Source organism: Rhinolophus sinicus, linkage group LG15, assembly GCF_036562045.2.
Source record: "Rhinolophus sinicus isolate RSC01 linkage group LG15, ASM3656204v1, whole genome shotgun sequence".
In the NCBI taxonomy this organism is placed as follows: domain Eukaryota; kingdom Metazoa; phylum Chordata; class Mammalia; order Chiroptera; family Rhinolophidae; genus Rhinolophus; species Rhinolophus sinicus.
In genome coordinates this window covers 1,694,563-1,714,317 of record NC_133764.1, presented here as the reverse complement: position 1 = coordinate 1,714,317, position 19,755 = coordinate 1,694,563, and the positions used below count along the sequence as shown (strand labels likewise).

Below are 19,755 nucleotides of genomic sequence, written 5' to 3'. Positions count from 1 at the left end.
CTCGGAGCGGGGCCCAGGAGGGGGTCTCGTTCAACAGCCCCCACCGGGAAGAGGACTGGCAGAAGAACAGGGTCCCTGGCGAGAGAGGGCGTGTCGCCTCCCTGCTGCCTGCCCGCCCACGGCTGGCGGCCCCTGCTGCCCCCTGCCAGCCTCACCCTTCCTCCCGCCCCCACCCCCACCCCCGAGCCCACCTCCAGGCTGGTGCAGACCCAAACGTGAGACGTGCCCAGGAGAGACAGGCCAGAGGCAGCCCGTCAGCTGGGCCATCTCCTAGCTGTCCTAAGAGAGCAGACTTGGGGTACCCAAAAGAATATTTGCAGGCAGTGTCGGGAGTCACTCTTGTCCCAACTCTGGGGAACTGGCGTTTCACGGGCGTTCTGTACCAGGAGGAAGGGCTTTTCTGCTGAGCACAGCTTTCAGCTGCTGGTGCTCCTTCTCAGGACCTTTTCCTGTCACTGTGCCCCACACCCCACCCCGTTTCACACTCCGCTTCATTAGGCAGAATACTCAGGCCCCGGGCCCAGGCCCACGGGCACTGGGCTGCGTGAAGCAGTCCAGCTGCTCGTCCAACCCCTCCGTAACCAGACGACTGTGTGCGCACAGGGCCACCCAGAATTTCCCCTGAGCTGCTCCCTATGCCTTGGCGCTACACCCCGTAAACGCCCCGGCGCTTCGCAAGCCCTCAGCCCCCAGTCGGGCCTCTGCTGAGCGGACGCCTCCCTGGTGCAGCACTGAGCTGACTCCCAGGCTGCAGTGGCTGCTCTGCTGCAGCTGCTGCCGCTGCCAGATGTGGCGCTAATGCTGCCGTGCGGCAGGATGCCCGGTCTTGTTTCCTAGCAGCTTGTCCCTCTAGCTCTAGAAGAAGAGAGAAATGTGCTCTGTTAGCATACTATTTCCCTCTGTATGGTGACAGCCCGCGGGCCAAAGACAAGCACTCAGGTCGACAGGCCTTCTCTCTTCTAGTCCCAAGTCAGTCAAAACCTTTAGGAAACCATTACGAATTGTGAGAGAGCTTCAAGGGCCATTTTCCAAAAGTGCTGAGATTGTGCCCCCGGTGACGGTCAGTGCACGTGAGCGCAGCGTTCAGATGGCCAGGTGTGCAAACACTGTCTCCCTGTGCCCGCCTTGCCACCCTGCAGGTCTGCGGCAGGTGTGTGGGTGCACACACTCCCCTCGCTCACTGGGCCTGGGTACCCCCTGCCCACCACAGTGAGCTGCTCCGTCTGCTCCATCAGAACCTGCACGGCGAGGCGACTTCAGCCCCCGTGTCAGTCAGCGGGGCACAGATAAGGCTCTGGCCAAAGTGGTGACATCGCACCACCCGTGTGCAAGACATCAGAAAGGAGAAAACGCCTTGTGGTGGTGCTGGGGCCCAGTGTCCCCCAGCGGCGATACAGGTCCGTGGTGTTCTCATTGACCCCCTTGAGACACACAGAAATTACAACCCAGCAGCACTGGTGAGGGGCCTAGCGAATCCTCTTACTTTGTGTCGATTTTTGCCCGGGTCAGGGAGACGGGTGTGGGCCCCTTTACCACAGCCATAGGCTGGCGCATTTCCTCATGACTCTACACAGTAGCCAGTGAGGAACTTGTATTGATCCCAAGGATTATTGGCTTAAAAATTAAAACCTGTTTACAAGTTATTTTCTAACACACATGTTCTTTAAGGAAGCAACCAGTCGTTAAAGATATCTCCGAGTTTCTGTAGGAAGATTTTTGATTCTTTAAATATTCTAAAGCACTCCAATCAAGCTGATACTTACAAGATCTACTAGCTATGTGTGAACCCAGGAGCCATGTGTGAATAGCTCGTGGGAGGGAAGACGGGGGGTCAGAGCGGGCCAGTGGCCGGCAGCCCACAGCACTAGCATTTCTCCAGCCGGCCTGGGGAGTGAGGGCGGTGAAAGGAGAGCACCAGCTTCCAGACGGGCTTTGGCGGGGAGGAATGCCTAGTTCATGGTGGACAACAGTTAAGGCCATTTGCCCAGTGCAGCAAATGTGTTGCTGTGAAGTCCACACTGACCATGAGTTTTGAAAGACTAAATGGAAGACCTCAGGAAGGCCTCGCAATTACTGTGGGGGCTCAGAGACACCCAAAATGGTCGTTGGTTTCTTGGTATTCTTTCCTGAATCCATGTGCAAGACGACTGACCTGATAGTTCAGGGTTGGGAGCGGGGAGCCCAGCTACACTTAGATTTGGAATGTAACAGCCACATTCTCCAGTTCTTTAATATTGCTGAAAGGTCTGATCCCTGTTCAGAAACAGATCTTGCAAGACATTTAGAGAGAAAGTCTGTGTCTGCACAAAGCAGCAGCGCATACCACCCCTTGCGTCTGTGTGGCACACTTTCCTGCCCTGTTGATAAGAGCAGCTCTGATAAGCCAGGCCCAGGTTTCCTAGTGTAGCTGTGGGGGGTGGTTTGGTCCATTCTTAGGACGTGCCTGTCCTTCCATTGCACTTACGTCCTGTGATAAAGCAGCCCAGGTTGTGACAAGGCGTAGACAAGTTTGGGGAGCAGTTCTGTGTCTCGGTCCACGTAGTAAAGTCAGTTAATTAGCGCCCCTCTTTGTAGTCCTTCCAAAGAAGAAGGAAGATGCAAGCTGGCAGGGAAGAGCTCATGTAGTCGAGTGTTCAATGACAGGTGAGGGTGGCCATCTGGTTAGTGGCAGGGCCGGGCCCCTGGGTTCCCTACAGCTGACAGACTCGTGAATGGTTGTAAAATGCCTGGTTTGAGACGTGCCGCAAGCTAGAGCACTCAGCCGCCACAGCCAGCCTCTGCACCTTCCCTCGCTGCTCTCGCCCTCCTGTCCTACCTGGCAGCAGTTCTAGCAAGGTCCAGGACTGGCTGTTTCAAATTCCCCTGCAACCGCTTCCCACCCGCAATAGCAACTCCACGGGATTCAGAGCAGTTACAGAAATAGACAGAATTTATAGGTGGAAACACCCTTTTCTAATTTCCCTGCTGGCATAAAATGTCCAGTAGCATCAGCGACAGTCTGCAGACAGTGTCAGGCGCCCCACTGGCTCCACTCACCTTCAGAGAGTGCGTTCTTTACCATTGAGCCTGGAGCAGGCAGGACTGCTGGCTGTTAGTTAAACAGGACGCCCCACTTAGAGGCAAGGAAGCTAATCAAGCCCCTTTTGCGTCTCGCAGGCGACATGTGAGCGAGGGTTTGCGGCAATGGAGGAAACGCACCAGAAGAAGATCGAAGACCTGCAGAGGCAGCACCAGCGGGAACTGGAGAAGCTGCGGGAAGAGAAGGACCGTCTCCTGGCAGAGGAGACCGCGGCCACCATCTCAGGTGGGCGCTGCATGGTGGCTGCTTCACCCAAAGGGCAGGGCAGGTGGCAGACTTTTCCTGTGCTGCATGTGCGGCCCAGAGTAATGACTAGCCTCTCGGCTGAGATTTAAGCAGCATTCTCCGAGGGAATTCTTCTGTGACAGCTCTCTGGGAATTGAAAAGGCTGGTTTTAGGAGCCCTCTCTGCAACCAGCAATCCACCCAGCTTCGCTTGAGAGGCTCTCCAGCCCCGCCGTCCCATCGGTGGCATTTCCCTCTGACAGAGCCCTGTCCGCAGAAGACCTGCCAGAAGTGCCCCATAACGTGAGAGCACAAAGGTTCTGAAAAAAGTCACAGAGTCGATACTCTTCCCCGAGGAAGCCCAGCACCTTTGGTTTGGTGTTGCCCTTCTGTATGTAATCATTCTTTACGTGGCTTATTCCCTGAGTCCCCAGGAAGGAAACATACCAAGCTGAAAGCTTTTTTGTTTTACAAATTCATGCTTGAATTTAACATTGACATTTATTTAATCAGTTTGATTTTCATCAAACGTCAAAAGAACAAATGCACTGCATCCGTTTGTGGGGAGAGTTTGCTGGGAATTCTCCTGGCCTACGTCTACCTCGGAGAGTGGGCTTGGGAGAGGCCAGCCTGAGCGTGGACAGTGGGGAGCCGTCGCTTCCTGCTGTCCGTCTGGCCCCCCAGCTCCTCGGTGCTGATGGCCATGTCCTTGCCTGCAGCCATCGAAGCCATGAAGAATGCCCACCGAGAGGAGATGGAACGTGAGCTGGAGAAGAGCCAGCGGTCGCAGATCAGCAGCGTGAACTCGGACATCGAGGCCCTGCGGCGGCAGTACCTGTGAGTCAGCCTCTGGCCTCGCGTGGGGCACGGGCCTTTGTCGGAGCCACAGCGATGCGGGTCCCAGGGTGGCAGTGCTGGGGGCTCACGGCACTGAGCCGCTCAGAGCTTTCTTCCCTGAGGGGCTGAGTGCCGTCCGAGGGTCAGTAGCCGCCAGCTCTCGTGGCCCAAGTGGGCTTCCTGTTACTGACACACCCACAAACTAATCACTAAAATCTAGAGAAGACGCAGCAAAGGAAATTGCATAACTACTAACCATTCTTCAGGACAGATCTCCAGCCATTTCTGGAATTGGTTCTCCAGCTGCTGCGGCCGCAGTAGCGCAGGCGGAGGGAATCTGGTCCAGAGCCTGACGCCTGATGCTTCATGGCTGTGCGTGGCCGAGGCGGACACAGTCCCTACGTTTTCAACAAGCATGTACGCTGGTTCTGTTTGCATAGGCCAGAGACTGAAAGGCAGATAGCAGCTCAGCTACTCACTTTTTCCTCAGCACAGCTACGCCACTGGGAGCCCTTGAACTGGCCGCTGGGAGAGCCATGCAGAGCTAGCCTTTACTGGGGTCTTTGCACCATAAAAGAATTGGGGTCCCTGCCTCTTCCAGGGCTCCCATTCAGTATAGTCAGGGCCGGGGCCAGGCTGGCGGCGTCCTGTGCAGTCACACTCCTCTCACCTGCAGGGGTGACAGGGCCCGGGCCTGGTCGGCTCGCCCTGAGACCCCTGGTTCTTGGCTTCACCGGTGGGAGAAACAGCCCTTCTCAGGGGGGCCAGGGCTCTGATTTTCTGTGTGAATAGAGCCTGGCACTGAGTCACGAAACAGATCACCTCAAAAGTTAGTGCTGAAAATAAATTGCAAGTCTGATTTCTCTCAGAAACAGGACATGTGTTTTGGTACCAGTGAGTGAATGTTCTCCTCAGGTCATGAGAGAAGTTTTGCCTGTGGCACTATTAAGCTACTACAGAGAGGACTAGGAAGGACACAGGGTGGGTTTCTATAAACCTGAAGTGTGTTTTTCAGTTTTCCCTTATTCAGCTGTGTGCACACAGACAATAGAATGCGTGGGCCTGCTTTCTGTCCCTCAGTTCTTTCTGCTGTCTCATCCTCCCCCGAGTCTCAGTGGGGATCCACAATCCTTTGGCTGCCTGGCCTGTGGGGGGGTAGCACTGAGTGGTGCCCTCTCCCCAGGGAGGAGCTGCAGTCAGTGCAGCGGGAGCTGGAGGTCCTGTCGGAGCAGTACTCCCAGAAGTGCCTGGAAAACGCCCACCTGGCCCAGGCACTGGAGGCCGAGCGGCAGGCCCTGCGGCAGTGCCAGCGCGAGAACCAGGAGCTCAACGCCCACAATCAGGTGAGCCCGTGCTGGAGTGGGAAGCAGGCCTCACCCTCAAGGTGGCCCCGAAAATCCCTGGGCCCACGGAGGGGCCCCCTGATCTGCAGGCACCTCCCCAATATGTGACATCTTCCAATGTGTTGACAGAAACTCACAGCAGATGGTGGGGCTGTGGCCACCAGGCTGCAGAAACCAACTGATCATACATGGAGTTACTGTGGCTCCAGCTCTTTTGGAGATTCTGAATGTCTCGGTTTCTTCTCCTGGATATCTCTGATTTTTTACTCCGTCGTTGCTGGGCAAGGCCTGGGAGGGTCATCGCACCCATTCCAACCCCCATCACCAAGGCTAGCACCATGTGCAACCGTCTCCCAGTCAGGAACAGGCACTGCTTACATTTATTTTTGTCAGAGAATTCTCAGAATTTGCCTGCTCCTCAGAAAACTGGAGTGCATTTAAAATCCTGGCTAGTGGGCAGGCTCAAAGTTAGGTTTAGTTTGATGAAAGCATCTCTGTGGTACCAGATTGGTCCACCGTCCTTGTGACCACCTGCTCGTCCTCCCTGAGCAGACAGATGGGGGCCTGGTTCAGGCCCGAGGCTCCGTGGGCCCACAGCCACCCCGTGGAGGGTGCTCCGGCAGGACGGGTTCCACTTGTCACTGCGGTGGCCTAAGATGACCATCTGTCAGTTGGAAAGAAGGTATAGAAAGTATGCGGGGAGGGTGGCAAGAGGGCCTAGTTCTGTAGGGACTCAAGTGGGAAGACCATGGGACAGCTTAACATTAGTTATGGTGACAGAAATGTAAGAAGGATTATGTAATCCTGCACACACAATTCTACAGACACTTAGCCCACATAAATGGCTTTGGCCAGGGGTGTAAACAGCAGGCGGTGACACCTGCACACGCTAAACCTCAAGCACGACGGTGCGCAGAGCAGGCCGTGGACCCGTGTGCCCACCCGCGTCTGCCTGGTGCTGTGAGAAACAGCCTCTCCTGCTTGCGCTGTACAATTGCCGCCCCCGAGCAGTTCTGTTGAGCGTCTCCGTTCTGTCGTTCTGTCCCCCAGGAGCTGAACAACCGCCTGGCTGCGGAGATCGCACGGTTACGAACACTGCTGACTGGGGACGCCAGTGGAGAGGCTGCGGGCTCACCTCTCACGCAGGGCAAGGATGCCTATGAGTTGGAGGTACTGCTCGGAGCCAGGCCCCCTCTGCACCGCACAAGCCCCAAGTGGGGACCAAGGGTGGTCCCCAGCTTGCAGAGTCATTACAGGGATGAGATCTGGAGATAGCAAGAGGGAAAGAACATGGAAAGACCCAATTCACCCCAGGACAGCAAAAGAGAACGGTTAGCTGCCAGGCAAACCTAGAGCCCACGGCAGAAGTGGAGATCCCGTGAGAGGCTGCAGGAACCTTTACCCCCACCTTCACTCGCCTCCCCTCCTTCCCTGCATCTGCCACCACAAACACCACCGACAATGAAACATTTCATAACTGTTTGGACACTGAGGCTGCTGGAGATCCTATAACTCCCTGATCTTACTCGGATCAGGGAGGTTCATCTTAAGTCCAAATGATTGACTTTTATGTATAAGATGCCCTTTTATGAAAGCACTTAGATTTCTTCCCATTCAATTAAAATTTCGTCACGAAACTCTCTCCTGGTAAAAGATGTGGGAGAGGCAGAGTGAGTTTCAAAGCCTCAGAGGTCAGCTCTGTGGGCACCTCCGCGGGCACAGCCGCAGCTTGCCAGGGCCCCAGCCGAGGAGGAGGGCACTGAGGCGTGCGGGGCTGCAGCCAGCGGTGCTTACAGTCTGTGTGTCGGGGAGGAGGGGAGGGAGCAGCCTGCGCGCCCGTGTGCGGGGCAGCTCTCTGCTCGGCTCGCAGTCCTTGCTTTCAAGACTCTGGAAGTCCCTTTGCTCCTGAATGTCGATCCCTACCTAATTGCTCTCTCGTTCTAGGTCTTATTACGAGTCAAGGAATCAGAAATACAGTACCTGAAACAGGAGATCAGCTCTCTCAAGGATGAGCTGCAGACGGCTTTGCGGGTAAGGGCACGTCCCATAGGGCGGACGGGGATGCGAGGGACACGTGTCGCCACAACTGCAGAACTGTGTCTCCTTCCTGCCTTTGCAAGTCCAGGGTCAACCTGCCTCTTCCACTGTGGGTGGCACTCCCCGGTCACTCCCCAGAAGACAGAGCGCCTCGCCTGGCTGTAACCACTGTTTGTTCTGTCCTTCCACCCCCAAGGACAAGAAGTATGCTAGTGACAAGTACAAAGACATCTACACGGAGCTCAGCATTGTGAGAGCAAAGGCCGACTGTGACATCAGCAGATTGAAAGAGCAGCTGAAAGCAGCCACGGAAGCCCTGGGTGAAAAGTCCCCTGAGAACACCCCCGTGTCAGGATATGGTGAGCTCGTGGGGATTGGGCAGGCGTTACAGGGGCTTCATTCAAAGCAGTGGAATCCCTGTCTGTCTTTAGACTCCTGTTTCCTCACAGAGAACAGCGAGAGGGGCACTGGTCGGGGCTCGCAGGTCCCTAGAGTGGCTGGTGGCGGCCCGGTGCTGATTGCTTTGAGGGAAAACCACACCATCGGCGTCTGGTTTCATATTAGTGGCAGGTTGCATTTTTCTGTTTTCCTTAAGACTCAATAGTTTGGTAAAAGTGGCTCCCACTAGTTGCTTGGTCCTGGAGTTTCACCATAAAATCTACAGGAGGCCGTGGGGGAAGGGGCCAGGGAGGAAGCGATGTGCTAGCTCGCTGATACCCAAAAAATGCAACTTTTTTCTGTCCGCTAGCCCAGGATTAGTGGTACGGCAGTATTGACGGATAGGTGGACAGAAAATCATTTGCATTGCTGTTCAGAGGATAAGGGTCTTTCTGGAAGGCAATGAGGCAGTATGGAGCAAAATTTAAAATGCAACTATAGACTAACTCTGGGTGGGTGAAGCAGTGAGGGGAGCCAGGAGACAGCCAGAGAGGAAGGCTTACAATTGGGGGGGATGCGTACATCCTGTGACCTACCAGTTTAACTTCTGAAAAAAACAGGTGCATAGAAATGTGCAAACAAAGAACTTAGCACTTAGAAGCAAAGACTGATTGCACCTAAACAATTTATTTGCATCAAACGGAGGGTTGTTGAAACTATGACATCAGGTAGATATTTTTGTTTTGACATGAACAGAGCTCAATAAATATATTAAGTTTGAACAACGCCACCCACCGTACACACAGTGTGGCCCGGCGTGTATTTGTTTGAGTGGGAAGGACTGTACGCCAGGCCATTGGTGGTGGCTGTCCCCACGGGTGAGGAGTAGGACTTGGTCTTCCCTCGTTTTATCATAGCCCTGGGTTCTCAGGAAGGACGGGGGTAGGATGGGCTGCTCAGCAGATGAGGTGCAGCCCCAGGGGGGGCTGTCCAGGCCCCTCCCACCCCAGAGAGAGCACGGCTTTGCTGCGGTCAGGCCCCGACCGGAGACCTGGCCAAGTGCCCCCCACGCAGACATCCTCCAGTTCTGTGCTTTGGGCCGCTCCAGAAAAGGCCTAGTATGTTTCATGGTTATTGGCTTTGCGTTCCCTTTATGTTGTTTAAGAAAATGTCCTAAGTGTGTGGTGAGGACAATCAGCTTGGGAAATTTTGAAACATTCACTCTAGTTCCAGAGCGTTTTAGAAACAAAGTAATGGGTCTGTTTGTTCCTTCAGATATAATGAAATCTAAAAGCAATCCTGACTTCTTGAAGAAAGACAGATCCTGTGTCAGCCGGCAACTCAGAAACATCAGGTCCAAGGTGAGCCTGGGGTCTGGCCCCAGGTATGTGGGGCTCCCAGACATTGGGGAGAGGGGCAGGGGTGAAGGCCCAGTACAGGCAGCGGTGGCAGGTCTCCAGGGTCCCAGAATGAGCTTGGCCCCACACACTTAACCCTCCTGGGCCAGTTCTGGTGGCTTCGAGCTTCGTGTCACCTCCATGCAACAGTGGAACCACCTCCTGACAGTGGCAATTGAAGGGCCAGGCCCACGAAAAGCAGGGTTTGCAGGGAATTGCACCCCACTCGCCTTCTGGCCCAGCCCCGCTCGGTCTGTTGTTCCTTGCACGTCCTTAGTGTGGTACTGAAGCCGGCTGCCTTCGAGAGAGGAAGCTCCCTGCAGACCCCAGCATACGTGCCCTGCCCCCTGCGCGCCACTCCGTGGGGAGGGCGGGCAGGGCGGGGAGTGACAGATGCTACGTTCAGGATTTATTGTGTGTGTGTCTTATTTTTTGCTCTTTCCTCTGACAGTCTGTAATTGAGCAGGTCTCATGGGATAACTGAAACCAGCCCGCTTCCAGGTCCCCTGTCATGTAGGTAAACACCTCTCACCACCCAGCCACCTGCCGCCCTCGACGGGGTGCTACCTGCATGCACTTCTCACACCCCCATAGCAGCTCCTTGTTTCATTTTGACTTGATTTAATTCATGCTGCTCCGGAAGCACATACGCAAATCCAAGTAAACTTTCATTAACCTGTTCTGGGGAGGTACCTGGCACTATAACCTCTTACCACAGCTGAGCCCTGATCTCAGGTGCACACAGGCCCAGTCAGCGTGCATGTCGGATGCTCTGTGCGCTCCATGTGCTCTGGGGGACCCCTCTTGCCCTCTGTCAAGACGCGGGTGAGACAGACACCCCGTGGCCCTGACAAGTAGTCTCCCATTGCTGCAGAAGCCCCGCCCAGTTCACAGGCCAGGCAGGGCCGAGCCAGGGTGTTCAGGGCGCCTGCCTATGGGCGTAGCTCGGGAGGAACACGTCACAAGAGGTTTTGTCTGCGGGAGTCAAAGTAGAGAGAAAGGTGTCAGGCACAGCCATGTTTCCTATAGAGGAAGAAAGGCCTTGGTGTGCGGGGCACTGCCCGGTAGGAAGAGCGAGACCTCGCAGGTGTCCTCAGGGAGCTGCTGTGATGCCAGCTTGGCCGGGCCCGGGAAGCCTCTCAGCGAGTACCCCCCCCCCCCCGCTCCAGGGGGTGCTGCGCTCTCCCTCACTGCGTGTGGTGACAGCCCCACCCCCACGAGAAGAAGGGGAGTGACATTGTTTAGAAACTGAACCTGACATTGATGCTTTTCACATGAGATCTGATATGTAGAGGTTTCTATTTCATTTCTGTTGTTTCTGCATCATCCCTCACTCAAAAGGATAGAAAGTCTCAGCTCCACCAAGTCAAAGCAAGTTTGTTGCTTAAGAACAGGGCGGCTTTTCTGGGGTTGCGACCAGAGAACGTTCCCCCAGAGTCCTCCTGGAGGCGCCCGTCTGGTAGTGAGTGTGGGGTCCCCGAGGTGCCTGGTGCAGACTGGCCGTGGGAGGAATGAGCCCCAAGGGAGCGGCTGCACGGAAGGCCCTTCACTGGCTGCACACGGGTGGAGCTGTTTCCTGCTGGAGTGGGCGGCAGTGCGTGGGCCTGCTGTAGCCTTGGGTGGGCTGCCCCTCGTCGCCCTGCTCCCTGGCTGCCTGTCCCTGAGCACAACAGGGATTGTCCCTCGAGGTGTCTGCCAGCGCATAGCAGGTGCACACCCAGAGGCAGGACACTCGCCGTCCCTCGGCTCTCAGGAGTGGCACTCACTGCTGTGTCTCGGGAAAGTCCCCAGCTAGGACAGCCATGGGGTGTGGGGCGGGGCCTGCCTGTGGGCCGGGCCCTTTTGCAGCGTGGCCACACGGGCCCAGCACCTGTGTCAGGCTGACACGGCAGCTCCTGACCGGAAGCACGTGGGAAGAGAGACCCAAGAGTATTTGAGGTCATTGTGTGCAGTAAGGGACAGTGCGGTTTGGAGTGGGGTGTGGACGGGCCCCCATCGTCCGACCTACTCAGTGACAAGCTTCAGAAGTGACCCAACCACATGCTTACGTGGAGGTCCACCTGGAGTGAGTTTCAGAAAGGTTAGCAGAAGAACCCATTATTTAAAAAAAAAAAAAAAAGTTCTATTCATTTACACACACACAGACCTATGGTACCAAAAGCAAGTGAGCTGTTATGGGTGAAGCTGGGGGAACAGCAGGGCCCACCCCACTTCCCTCACACCTTGGAGGCAGCTGGGGCCACAGGCCCACAAACTCCCGCTCTGAAGCGTCAGGCTGGGCTCTCGCGGCCCCAGGACCAGCTGCTCCGATTTGGGGCTGAAATGGACATAACCACCAGGTCTGTGCCCTGGGGCCAGCCTTGAGTTGTGCGTGTCTTAGTGACGCTTGTGCCTTTATCAGCTCTAGCACGTGCAAGCTGGGGACACTGGCAGCTCTGAGTCTGATGTTAAGACTTAAACCATGGACATGAGACAGTGACTCAGGAGCCAGGCCTGTCCCTGCCGGAGCTGGACTCCCACCCACCCCGGTCGTCCTCTAAGTGATGGATGTTCCTCTTCTCATCCAGAAATTCAGTCTTTAGGGGGAGCCTCTAAGATGAAGGGGAAACACTGTCCCCCGGTTAGTAAAGTGTCATTCATCTCGAGACACACAGATTGAAACTTGCCCAGGGTCCCACAAGAACAGAGTATCAGTTTTACATTCTGGAAATTGGAGTAGATATGTTGACATGTTCCCGAGTCCCCGTAACAGTAAACCCAACAGGGTTTCTCGTCAGGGAAGGCCGAGAACGGGTCTGAGGGCAGCAGATGCCGCCAGGCACATCCGGGGAGCAGGGAGGCTGGTCCCGCGTGAGGTAATAGTTGCAAGCGAACCCCACGTGGGCAGGTCCCCACTCGGGAGAAGATGTAGATGGGCGGTTTTCGAGTTCTTGGCACAGTCTTCTTTTCCTGGCTGAATCGGTCTGATCGCTGCTTGTCTAAAGAGCCCTAAGCTCGGAATTCACCTTCTTGCACACATGGTCTTGTTTCTCTGATTTGTTTCCGTTTTCATCCAGATAACCCCATTTCCCAGGAGACGGCTCTCTCCTTAGCATGCCCCACTAATCTCTGAGGAGCCTCCCCCCACCTCTCTGCCTCTGACTGCAAACTGCACCCCGCATTAGGCCTGGTCTTTAACCGTTTGTCTGTCTGTCTGTCTGTCTCCTCTCCTCCCAGAGTCTGAAGGAAGGCCTGACAGTGCAAGAACGCTTGAAGCTCTTTGAATCCAGGGACTTGAAGAAAGACTAGCTGTGTCCCATTCAGCGTGAACACACACCCTCCCAGCTTGCGCAGCACAGCCCAACACTGCTTTTCGTCTGTATCTTCATTTTTTATTATTATTGTTGTCATTATTGTCATTAACTGTGGGTATGGATGCATGAGAGACTGGTTTATGGGTTGTTCACACCATTCCCTGCTATGTTGATTCCGACCTCCTGTTGTCTTTATCCAGGCTTTCTTTTCCGTGGTATTCTAAAATAAGCCAAGCAGTGGGGGCTGGGGGGCCCGCTGCGCCCGCAGGAATCCCTTCCGGCCGCCACCGCGGCACTCGCTCGCTCACTGTCTCACTCACTGTCAGTATTACGCCCGCCCGGCCGCCTGTCGATAAGCTAGCTCCGTCTCGCCGGTGCTCCGTGGGATCGGGCCGGGCCGAGCCCTGCGCACTGGGTCACTTGGAGAGGACAAGCCATGGGGATGTGCTTCTGCCTGATCCCTGCACTGACAGCTCACAAGCCTGTGGCAGGAGCTGGGGGAGCAGGGCGAGGGGCGTGGCTTCTGACCTTGACTCACCACCTCTGGGCTTGGGAGCAGGCCAGTGTGTTGTATTTGTTCCACGGATCCATCTGGGAACCACAGCCCAGGTCATCATGGCAAACTTCACAGCCTGGAGAATGTTGAAAGCAGCCATTCCTATTTTTGTTTGTTTTTTATTAAATCTTGCACAAAAGCCCCGGCCCCTCTCATTCCTTCCTACGCTCGCTCCTTTCTTGGCCACCAGTCACCCCGGTTGTTTCATAACTACTTGGCTTGTTGACCTGTGGCCTGGGGTTTCAGACTGTAACTGCAGATGATGAATCCCCTCAGGGAATCCCGCAGGCGGAAGAGGTTCATTTCTGTGATCCCTCTGAAAAGAAACCTGTTGCTTTTGAAAAGGTTAAGAGAAGCCCCTGTGTTAAGTCGAGAGGAAAGGACAGAGGATGTCGGAGTCAGATGAGAACTGCCTGTTACTTTGTGTTCTTTCTCCTCATTTAATTAATCTGAGATACGGAGAGTTCTCTTGCAGCGTTTAGAGAACCTAAAGTAAACCTGTACTAAAATTTGGCTTTTCTAATAGTTTAAGACTTTTTTAACTGCCACCAAACACTCTATAGCTCTTCTTAAGAATGTCTTGAGTTGGAGTTTCTGTTACGGCTCATGAAAACTATTGATCAAGTATAACCAAACCCTAGCCAGTGGGAACCGGCTCTGCCGCCTCGGAGCAGGTGGAGGCATGAGAGTGGAATGTGTGGAGCTCGTTCTGGTCTCCCTGAGTCTGTTGATCCATTGGCTTTATTGCCAAGAGCACGCTGTCCCTCTGTTAATGCTTGAGTTCGTTTGATTGTCTCTGGATACCCGGATACATGGGGATGAAAACGTAGAAATCTTGCTGGGTTCCTAGATTAAGTTAGTGAACACGTCATCTGGGAAGAGTCCTGGGAAAGGCAGACAGAAGCCCCCCCCCCCCCCGCCCCCGGGGCTGTGTTTAATGTAAGACACACACCTGGGGGCTGTCTTCTCACTGGAATGAACGTGGCTGTCCTCTGGCGTGAGCCTTCCCTGTTCACAAGCTGTAAGAGTCCTTCCCACTCCTGGCGCTCCCTGTCTACTATACCGTGTTTTTAAAAGCAAGAGAATAGTAGCTGATTGTAACAATCTGCTTACCGGACACCCCCCGCCACATAGATTGGCCGCATTTTCATAAAGTACCCATCACCTTTTTGTGTTGTGCTCGGAATGGGAGCGTACAGAAGCTCGGGAGCCGGAGGCCCGTGCCGCCAGAACACTGTCGCACGCAGCACGCATGTCCTCTGGGGCAGAGTGCCATGGCACTCAGCATGCCCGGTCTCTGCAATGTCTGGGCACTTGCCTCAGGCAGCCCTGTGCCCCCAGCCATCCCAGAGACTTGCACCGGGGTCGAGCATGGAGACAGGCTCCATCTGCCTTAAAACTAAAGGTTTGAAATCCACAGTGCTGTTGAGTGGGTCAAAAGAGCATTCATTTTATTCTCTTGTCCCTGGAGGTGAGGTCTCAGGAATCCTGGGGAACAGGTGTGTGGAGTGCAGCATTTGGGGTCGAAGGCAGAGACTGGGGAAGACCTGTCACCGCAGCCTTTGTAAAGGCCCCTCCTCATCACCCCAGAAACAGCGGGACTTGCTGTCCTGGGGCTGGTTCAGTCTTGAGGTTCCCGGGAATACAGCCTCCCGCGGCCTTGCTGAGTGGCGTCCTGCAGTGACAACTGTCAGGCTCCGAACCAGGTCTGAGCTGCCTGCTGCTGAGTCCCGCCCTCCAGCGGGAGCGAGTGGGCAGAACGGAGCAAAGATCTTCTAATCTCACCTGGCACTGCAGGCCCAGGGGTACAGTGTCCCCTGTGTCGCCCTGCAGGCCCCACGTCCCAGGGAGGAGCACAACCGGCTTCCTACTGAAGAAGCAACGATGTGGAGGTTGAGTAGGTTTTCGCACTGGTGCAGGCAGGTCCTCGGGGCTGGGGCTGTGTGTGTGTGTGTGGGGGGGGACACTGCGCCCAGGTGCTGGGGCTCCCTACTTCCCAGGAAGGGAAATGTTAACGTGGACCGACTCTTCACAGTTGTAATTCTTTTCCTGTAACTGTTTATTGATCATTTGTAATCTGCTAGCACCTGCAGAAAGCTGTGGCAGACGTTCATGGGAAAACTAAACAGTTGGACTTTGTCAGTTTTTGTGAACATCCGCGTTGGTGACAGCGGCGTGCAGGGCAGCGCACACGCCACACGTAGCCACTTGCTGCTGTCCGAGGTCTGTCATGCATGTGGCCAGCCCCTGAGCAGATATGAAGGCCAGTGTCCTCCTTGGCATGGGGGCAAGGTGGCAGACAGCACTCCGCCACTAGAAATGGAAGCTGTGCAGTAAGGTGTCAAAATGAATGAATTTGTGGGAGGAAGTGATAGCCATCCTCGATGGACGGAATGAGTGGGTTTGTCAGGAGATGAGACCAGAGGCCCCTCCCTCCAAGTCTCCCCCACCCCCCCAGAGAGGTAGAGGCCACAGAAGGCCCCAGGCCCTGGCTAGTTAAGTGGGACCTGCTGTGCCGCCGTGTCCAGATGGAGTCACTTGCTCAGACCCAACAGTTAGGCATTGCGGGCCTTGCACAGCCCAGACCCAGGAAGAGGGAATTGCAGTTTTTAAAACACACAGTTGTGACTGTCAGAGGCTGCATGAAAGGAATTCTGACAAGTAAGGCCAGGAAACGAAAGTGGTGGCCTAAGAAATGTTTTTGTAGAATGTATTTATGCCATTATTTCTCCAGAGGTAGATGGAGCACTGCCTTCTGGCCTGAGGATGGAACCCAGTGCTTGATCACAGCTGCCTGGTGGTCCCTTTAGCAAGTCAATGGTTTTCAGCTCATCCTGGGGGTGAAATGGTACAATGCCTTCTTCCCTCCCCCTGCGGCACCTGGAGGCTGAGCCTTGGCCCTGTGCCCCCTTTTCTCCAGCTATGAAATGACAGGCTGTAAGATACTACAGGCACCCCCAGGTATGTTCCCTACACTGATGAGCTGGCAGGCAGTGTCTCTCCTCAGAGAACGTTTCTTCTGACACGTGTGTGACCCCCTGGCTCCTAGGCCCAGGTCCCCGCGGCCTGCGGCCGGACGTGCGGGCTTTCCCACCCACCCCTCGTGTCTGCTGACCACACGTCAGGTCCTTCGCCTTCACTCACCGATGCATCTAAGACAGTTACTATCCAGGGGTTCAAGGCTGTTTGCAGTTTGTGAAAAGAATGCAACCCATCAACATTTATTTTTCCTGAAAATAAAAGTTTGCTCATCGTTGTCCTGAGGAAGCTTGGAATTGAACATTTTCCTCTATAGACACAGTTTCAAAAAAAACAAAAACTAAATACAGGATTCAGTGACCCCTTTATCACCAAAAAGGAGGGGGTAATTTAAGTATTTTTAAAGTTTTAAAAAGGACAGAGAAGTGTATAGTATTACACTTAGGAGGAATTGAAAAAGTTGGCGTATTGGAAGCTGCATTGCTGTGGAAACGTCAGTCATCTGAAACATCTCACACGCTGCAAATCCTGGACAATTGAGCTACTGCAATGTTTTATGTTAAATAGGAATTTGTTTTAAGTAAATTTTAACTTGGCCCACCATTTTCTCCACCCAGTTGAGAGTAGCAAACAATTCTCATGCCCTGAGACAGCAGCCTCCAGTGGACCTTTATGAAGGAGCTGGGAAGAACGCTGCTGAAACTTACTTATTCTAAAGATTCTTACACTAAGGTATTTGCACACCATTTGTTTTCCATCTTTCATCGTAGGCTCTTCTACCTTGTCATTCTGGAGCGAGGAATTCTTAGACTGCTCAGCTAAAGCATCCCTTTCTCAATCAGTGAATCTGAGGAACTGCCGTGGGTTTTCTACAAATGTCATGCTTAGAAGTTTAGCAGTACACAAAGTCCTATCCGGCTTTTCCATGCCAGCAAATCCCTAAAAAGTCAGCTTAGACATTAGACTTCTGATCTTAGCAAAGGTGTTTTTACTCGCCTGAGATAAGGTCAAAGGTCAAATCCTTCACTGTTTTCAACACCAGTCGCAGGACACTGGGACACTTCCCCAGTAGGCAGGGCCAGTCAGCCCTCACGCTGCTCTTAGGAGACGGGGGTCTGTTGTACTTACCTGCAGTTTTGTGTCTTCTTACACTTAAGGACCAGCTGAAAGTGAGGGTTAGTAAAACTTGTTTTGGGTTCTTTCACAGGAAGACTTGACATAAACCCAGTATAGAAATGCATATTGTCAATGTCTCTCAAATTTTGCTGAAAAGACCCAGCTTCATTTGCCCTTTTGAGAACAGTAAGTTTCAAGTATTATTTCTCTATAAAGGGCAGAGGTCTACCTTCTCTGAAGTCTTTTCAACAGAAGACACAGAGTCGGTAATCACACTAGACCACCCCCGTGTGTGCCACAAATAAACGCTCTTTAAACCACCTTCGGTCCCTTTCCTCTCGGTGTTCATACAGGACTGTGTGACGACTTAAGTTACAGCACACTCTGTGGCTTCCCATTTCTCTGTTTAAAAGCTGTGTTTCTTCAAAATAACCGGTATATTCAGAGCAAGCAGTGTAAATATTACTCAGAAGTTACTATAGGGTTTTTGTGACTTTTTTATTTTTGATTGTATACACACATCCCTTTTTAAGGTAAGAACAGCTTTGGGTATGATTGAACCCCAGCCAACACTGTAAGGAAATGTTTTTAATGACTTTCTAAAAGCGTTTGTCATTGAAAAGTGGTTTTAAAGACTGTATAGTGTCTAAACTAATGACAACCCTGCACCTGTATTTTGCCTTTCATTGAAAGAATTGTAGTTCTTGTTCTTGGTGGAGCCACTTCAAGTCCTGGAGGAAAAGGAAGAGAATGAGGAACAGGGTGGCTGCGTGTTGACCAGCTCCTTTGCGTAGTAATCTGAGACCTGGAGGGGGACTCAGTTTAACACAGTCTGGCAGGGGGTCTGTGTACTGGGCAGGCACATGCGGAGTCCAGCCCAGTGGGTGGCTTTCCCCAGCTCTTAGGCTGTGTTGCGCAGTAGCACGGAGGGTCACACTCGGAAGGCTGTTACGTTACCATATATGTCTGTCCAATAGGTAACATTTAGTCACAAAATACTTCAGAATTGGATGGTCCATTGCAGGAGGACGTTGAAGTCTCAGGGGTAAAGCACGACAGTCGGGCTCCGCTTGCGGCCCTGGGGGCCTCCCAGGGTGCACTTGAAGCTCCCAGTGAAGGGGTCAGATCCGGACAGCCCGCCTGCTGCCTTCACGTTTCCCCACGCCCTTTGCTCTTCTCCCCTTTACAACTAGTTGTATTACATATTTCAGTTTTTTTATAGAAAGCTAGGAATAGATTATGGAGAACACTAAATTATTGTATTATGTTTATATCACAAAACTTCAATTAAAATGGATTTTGGAATTTACCTTTAGTATTAACGACATATCTACTGATTTATCGTTAGGATTCAAACCAGTTAAGTGACAAGAATTCATGTGGTTTTCCTAAGTAATATTTATAAAATGTAAAGTTTCTTAAGTGGTTCCTCAACAATTACAATTCTTAGTGATTTTTCTCAAAAAATTCTCTTCTACCGGTGAATGTCCCAGCTCAGTACTAAAGATAAAAATACTATGCCAAACTGGTGGGAGAGCTGACATAAAAAGTGACAAATACAGGTAATTTGTTGTCACAAGTTGGGGAATAATTCACAGCAATCACTTCTGCCTCAGCTAATTATTTCAACCGTCAGGTGATATGTGTTCAAAGAACAAACTTGTATAACTTTAACTGGTGTTTAATTTCTGTACTAATGCTAAGTGATAATGCTCACCAGACTAAGTCACATGCAGAAGAAAGCAGAGGTCTGAGGAGCCCGGTGACTCAGCACACGCCTCCCAGGCTCCACTGGAGTCAGCGCTGAGTCAGCGCTGAGGCCGCGCCCCGAAGCGAGGCCCTGGGGTGGGCCACCTTCTGCCAGGCCCCAGGGTCTTCCCTGAAGAGAAGAGCCTGGTCAATGAAGCTGCTCGCTCTGTCTGACAATTCAAGAATTTTATGGTTTCGTTTGAGGCTTTTTTTAAAAACAAAGTTTCTAGTAACAGTTCACTACAACTGAAGTATTTGTCAAAATATTTATTCCTTTGTGTGACATGCTAGAGTCCCATGGATGTAGCTGATCATTTCTATTTTGTAAATATTACCTAACTTTACATAAACTATACCATAATAAACTATTTTTGCATCACCCTTTGCATGCTGTGAATGAAGTTTTGTTTAATGGAGAGACATGCAAAACATGCATTTAAGTCAAAAGTCATCAATCGGTCAGTAGAGCTTTATAATGGAGTTTTGGTTTTTACTTTTATTATCTGCTTTTTTTTTACAACATTTTTAAAGTTTTGGATTAGTTGTCAGCATTTTAAAATCAGATTTCCCATAAAAGTTCGGTTTCTCATGTTTACACGCAACACATAGTAAGAAATATTTCACATCCACAATCTAAGGTTATAGAAACTCAGTTATAGAAACTTTCAGGAGGCCCAAAGGACACTAAGAAATACTAATGAGAGGAAGGAACTGTAACTCCCATACCTTCCCATTTACTAATAGATTTACGTACAATAAAGTTTTAC

General features: G+C 52.6%; 1 protein-coding gene across 11 annotated transcripts in view; it reads left to right on the top strand.

The window, feature by feature from the left end:
- Positions 1–19,369, top strand: part of MPRIP (myosin phosphatase Rho interacting protein) — a 133,506-nt gene extending 114,137 nt beyond the window's left edge. For 7 of the 11 annotated variants that reach the window (XM_074320837.1, XM_074320834.1, XM_074320840.1 and 4 more), the window contains 8 exons: positions 3,157–3,304; positions 4,023–4,140; positions 5,324–5,483; positions 6,534–6,653; positions 7,428–7,514; positions 7,717–7,879; positions 9,174–9,259; positions 12,512–19,369. In XM_074320837.1, the coding sequence (XP_074176938.1) occupies positions 3,157–3,304; positions 4,023–4,140; positions 5,324–5,483; positions 6,534–6,653; positions 7,428–7,514; positions 7,717–7,879; positions 9,174–9,259; positions 12,512–12,583 (954 nt within the window). In that variant the 3' untranslated portion in view covers positions 12,584–19,369. Of the gene's footprint in view, positions 1–3,156; positions 3,305–4,022; positions 4,141–5,323; positions 5,484–6,533; positions 6,654–7,427; positions 7,515–7,716; positions 7,880–9,173; positions 9,260–9,746; positions 9,813–12,511 lie in introns of all 11 variants that reach the window. The other 4 variants (XM_074320835.1, XM_019715960.2, XM_074320836.1 and 1 more) reach the window with 2 other exon arrangements.
- Positions 19,370–19,755: the final 386 nt, after the last annotated feature.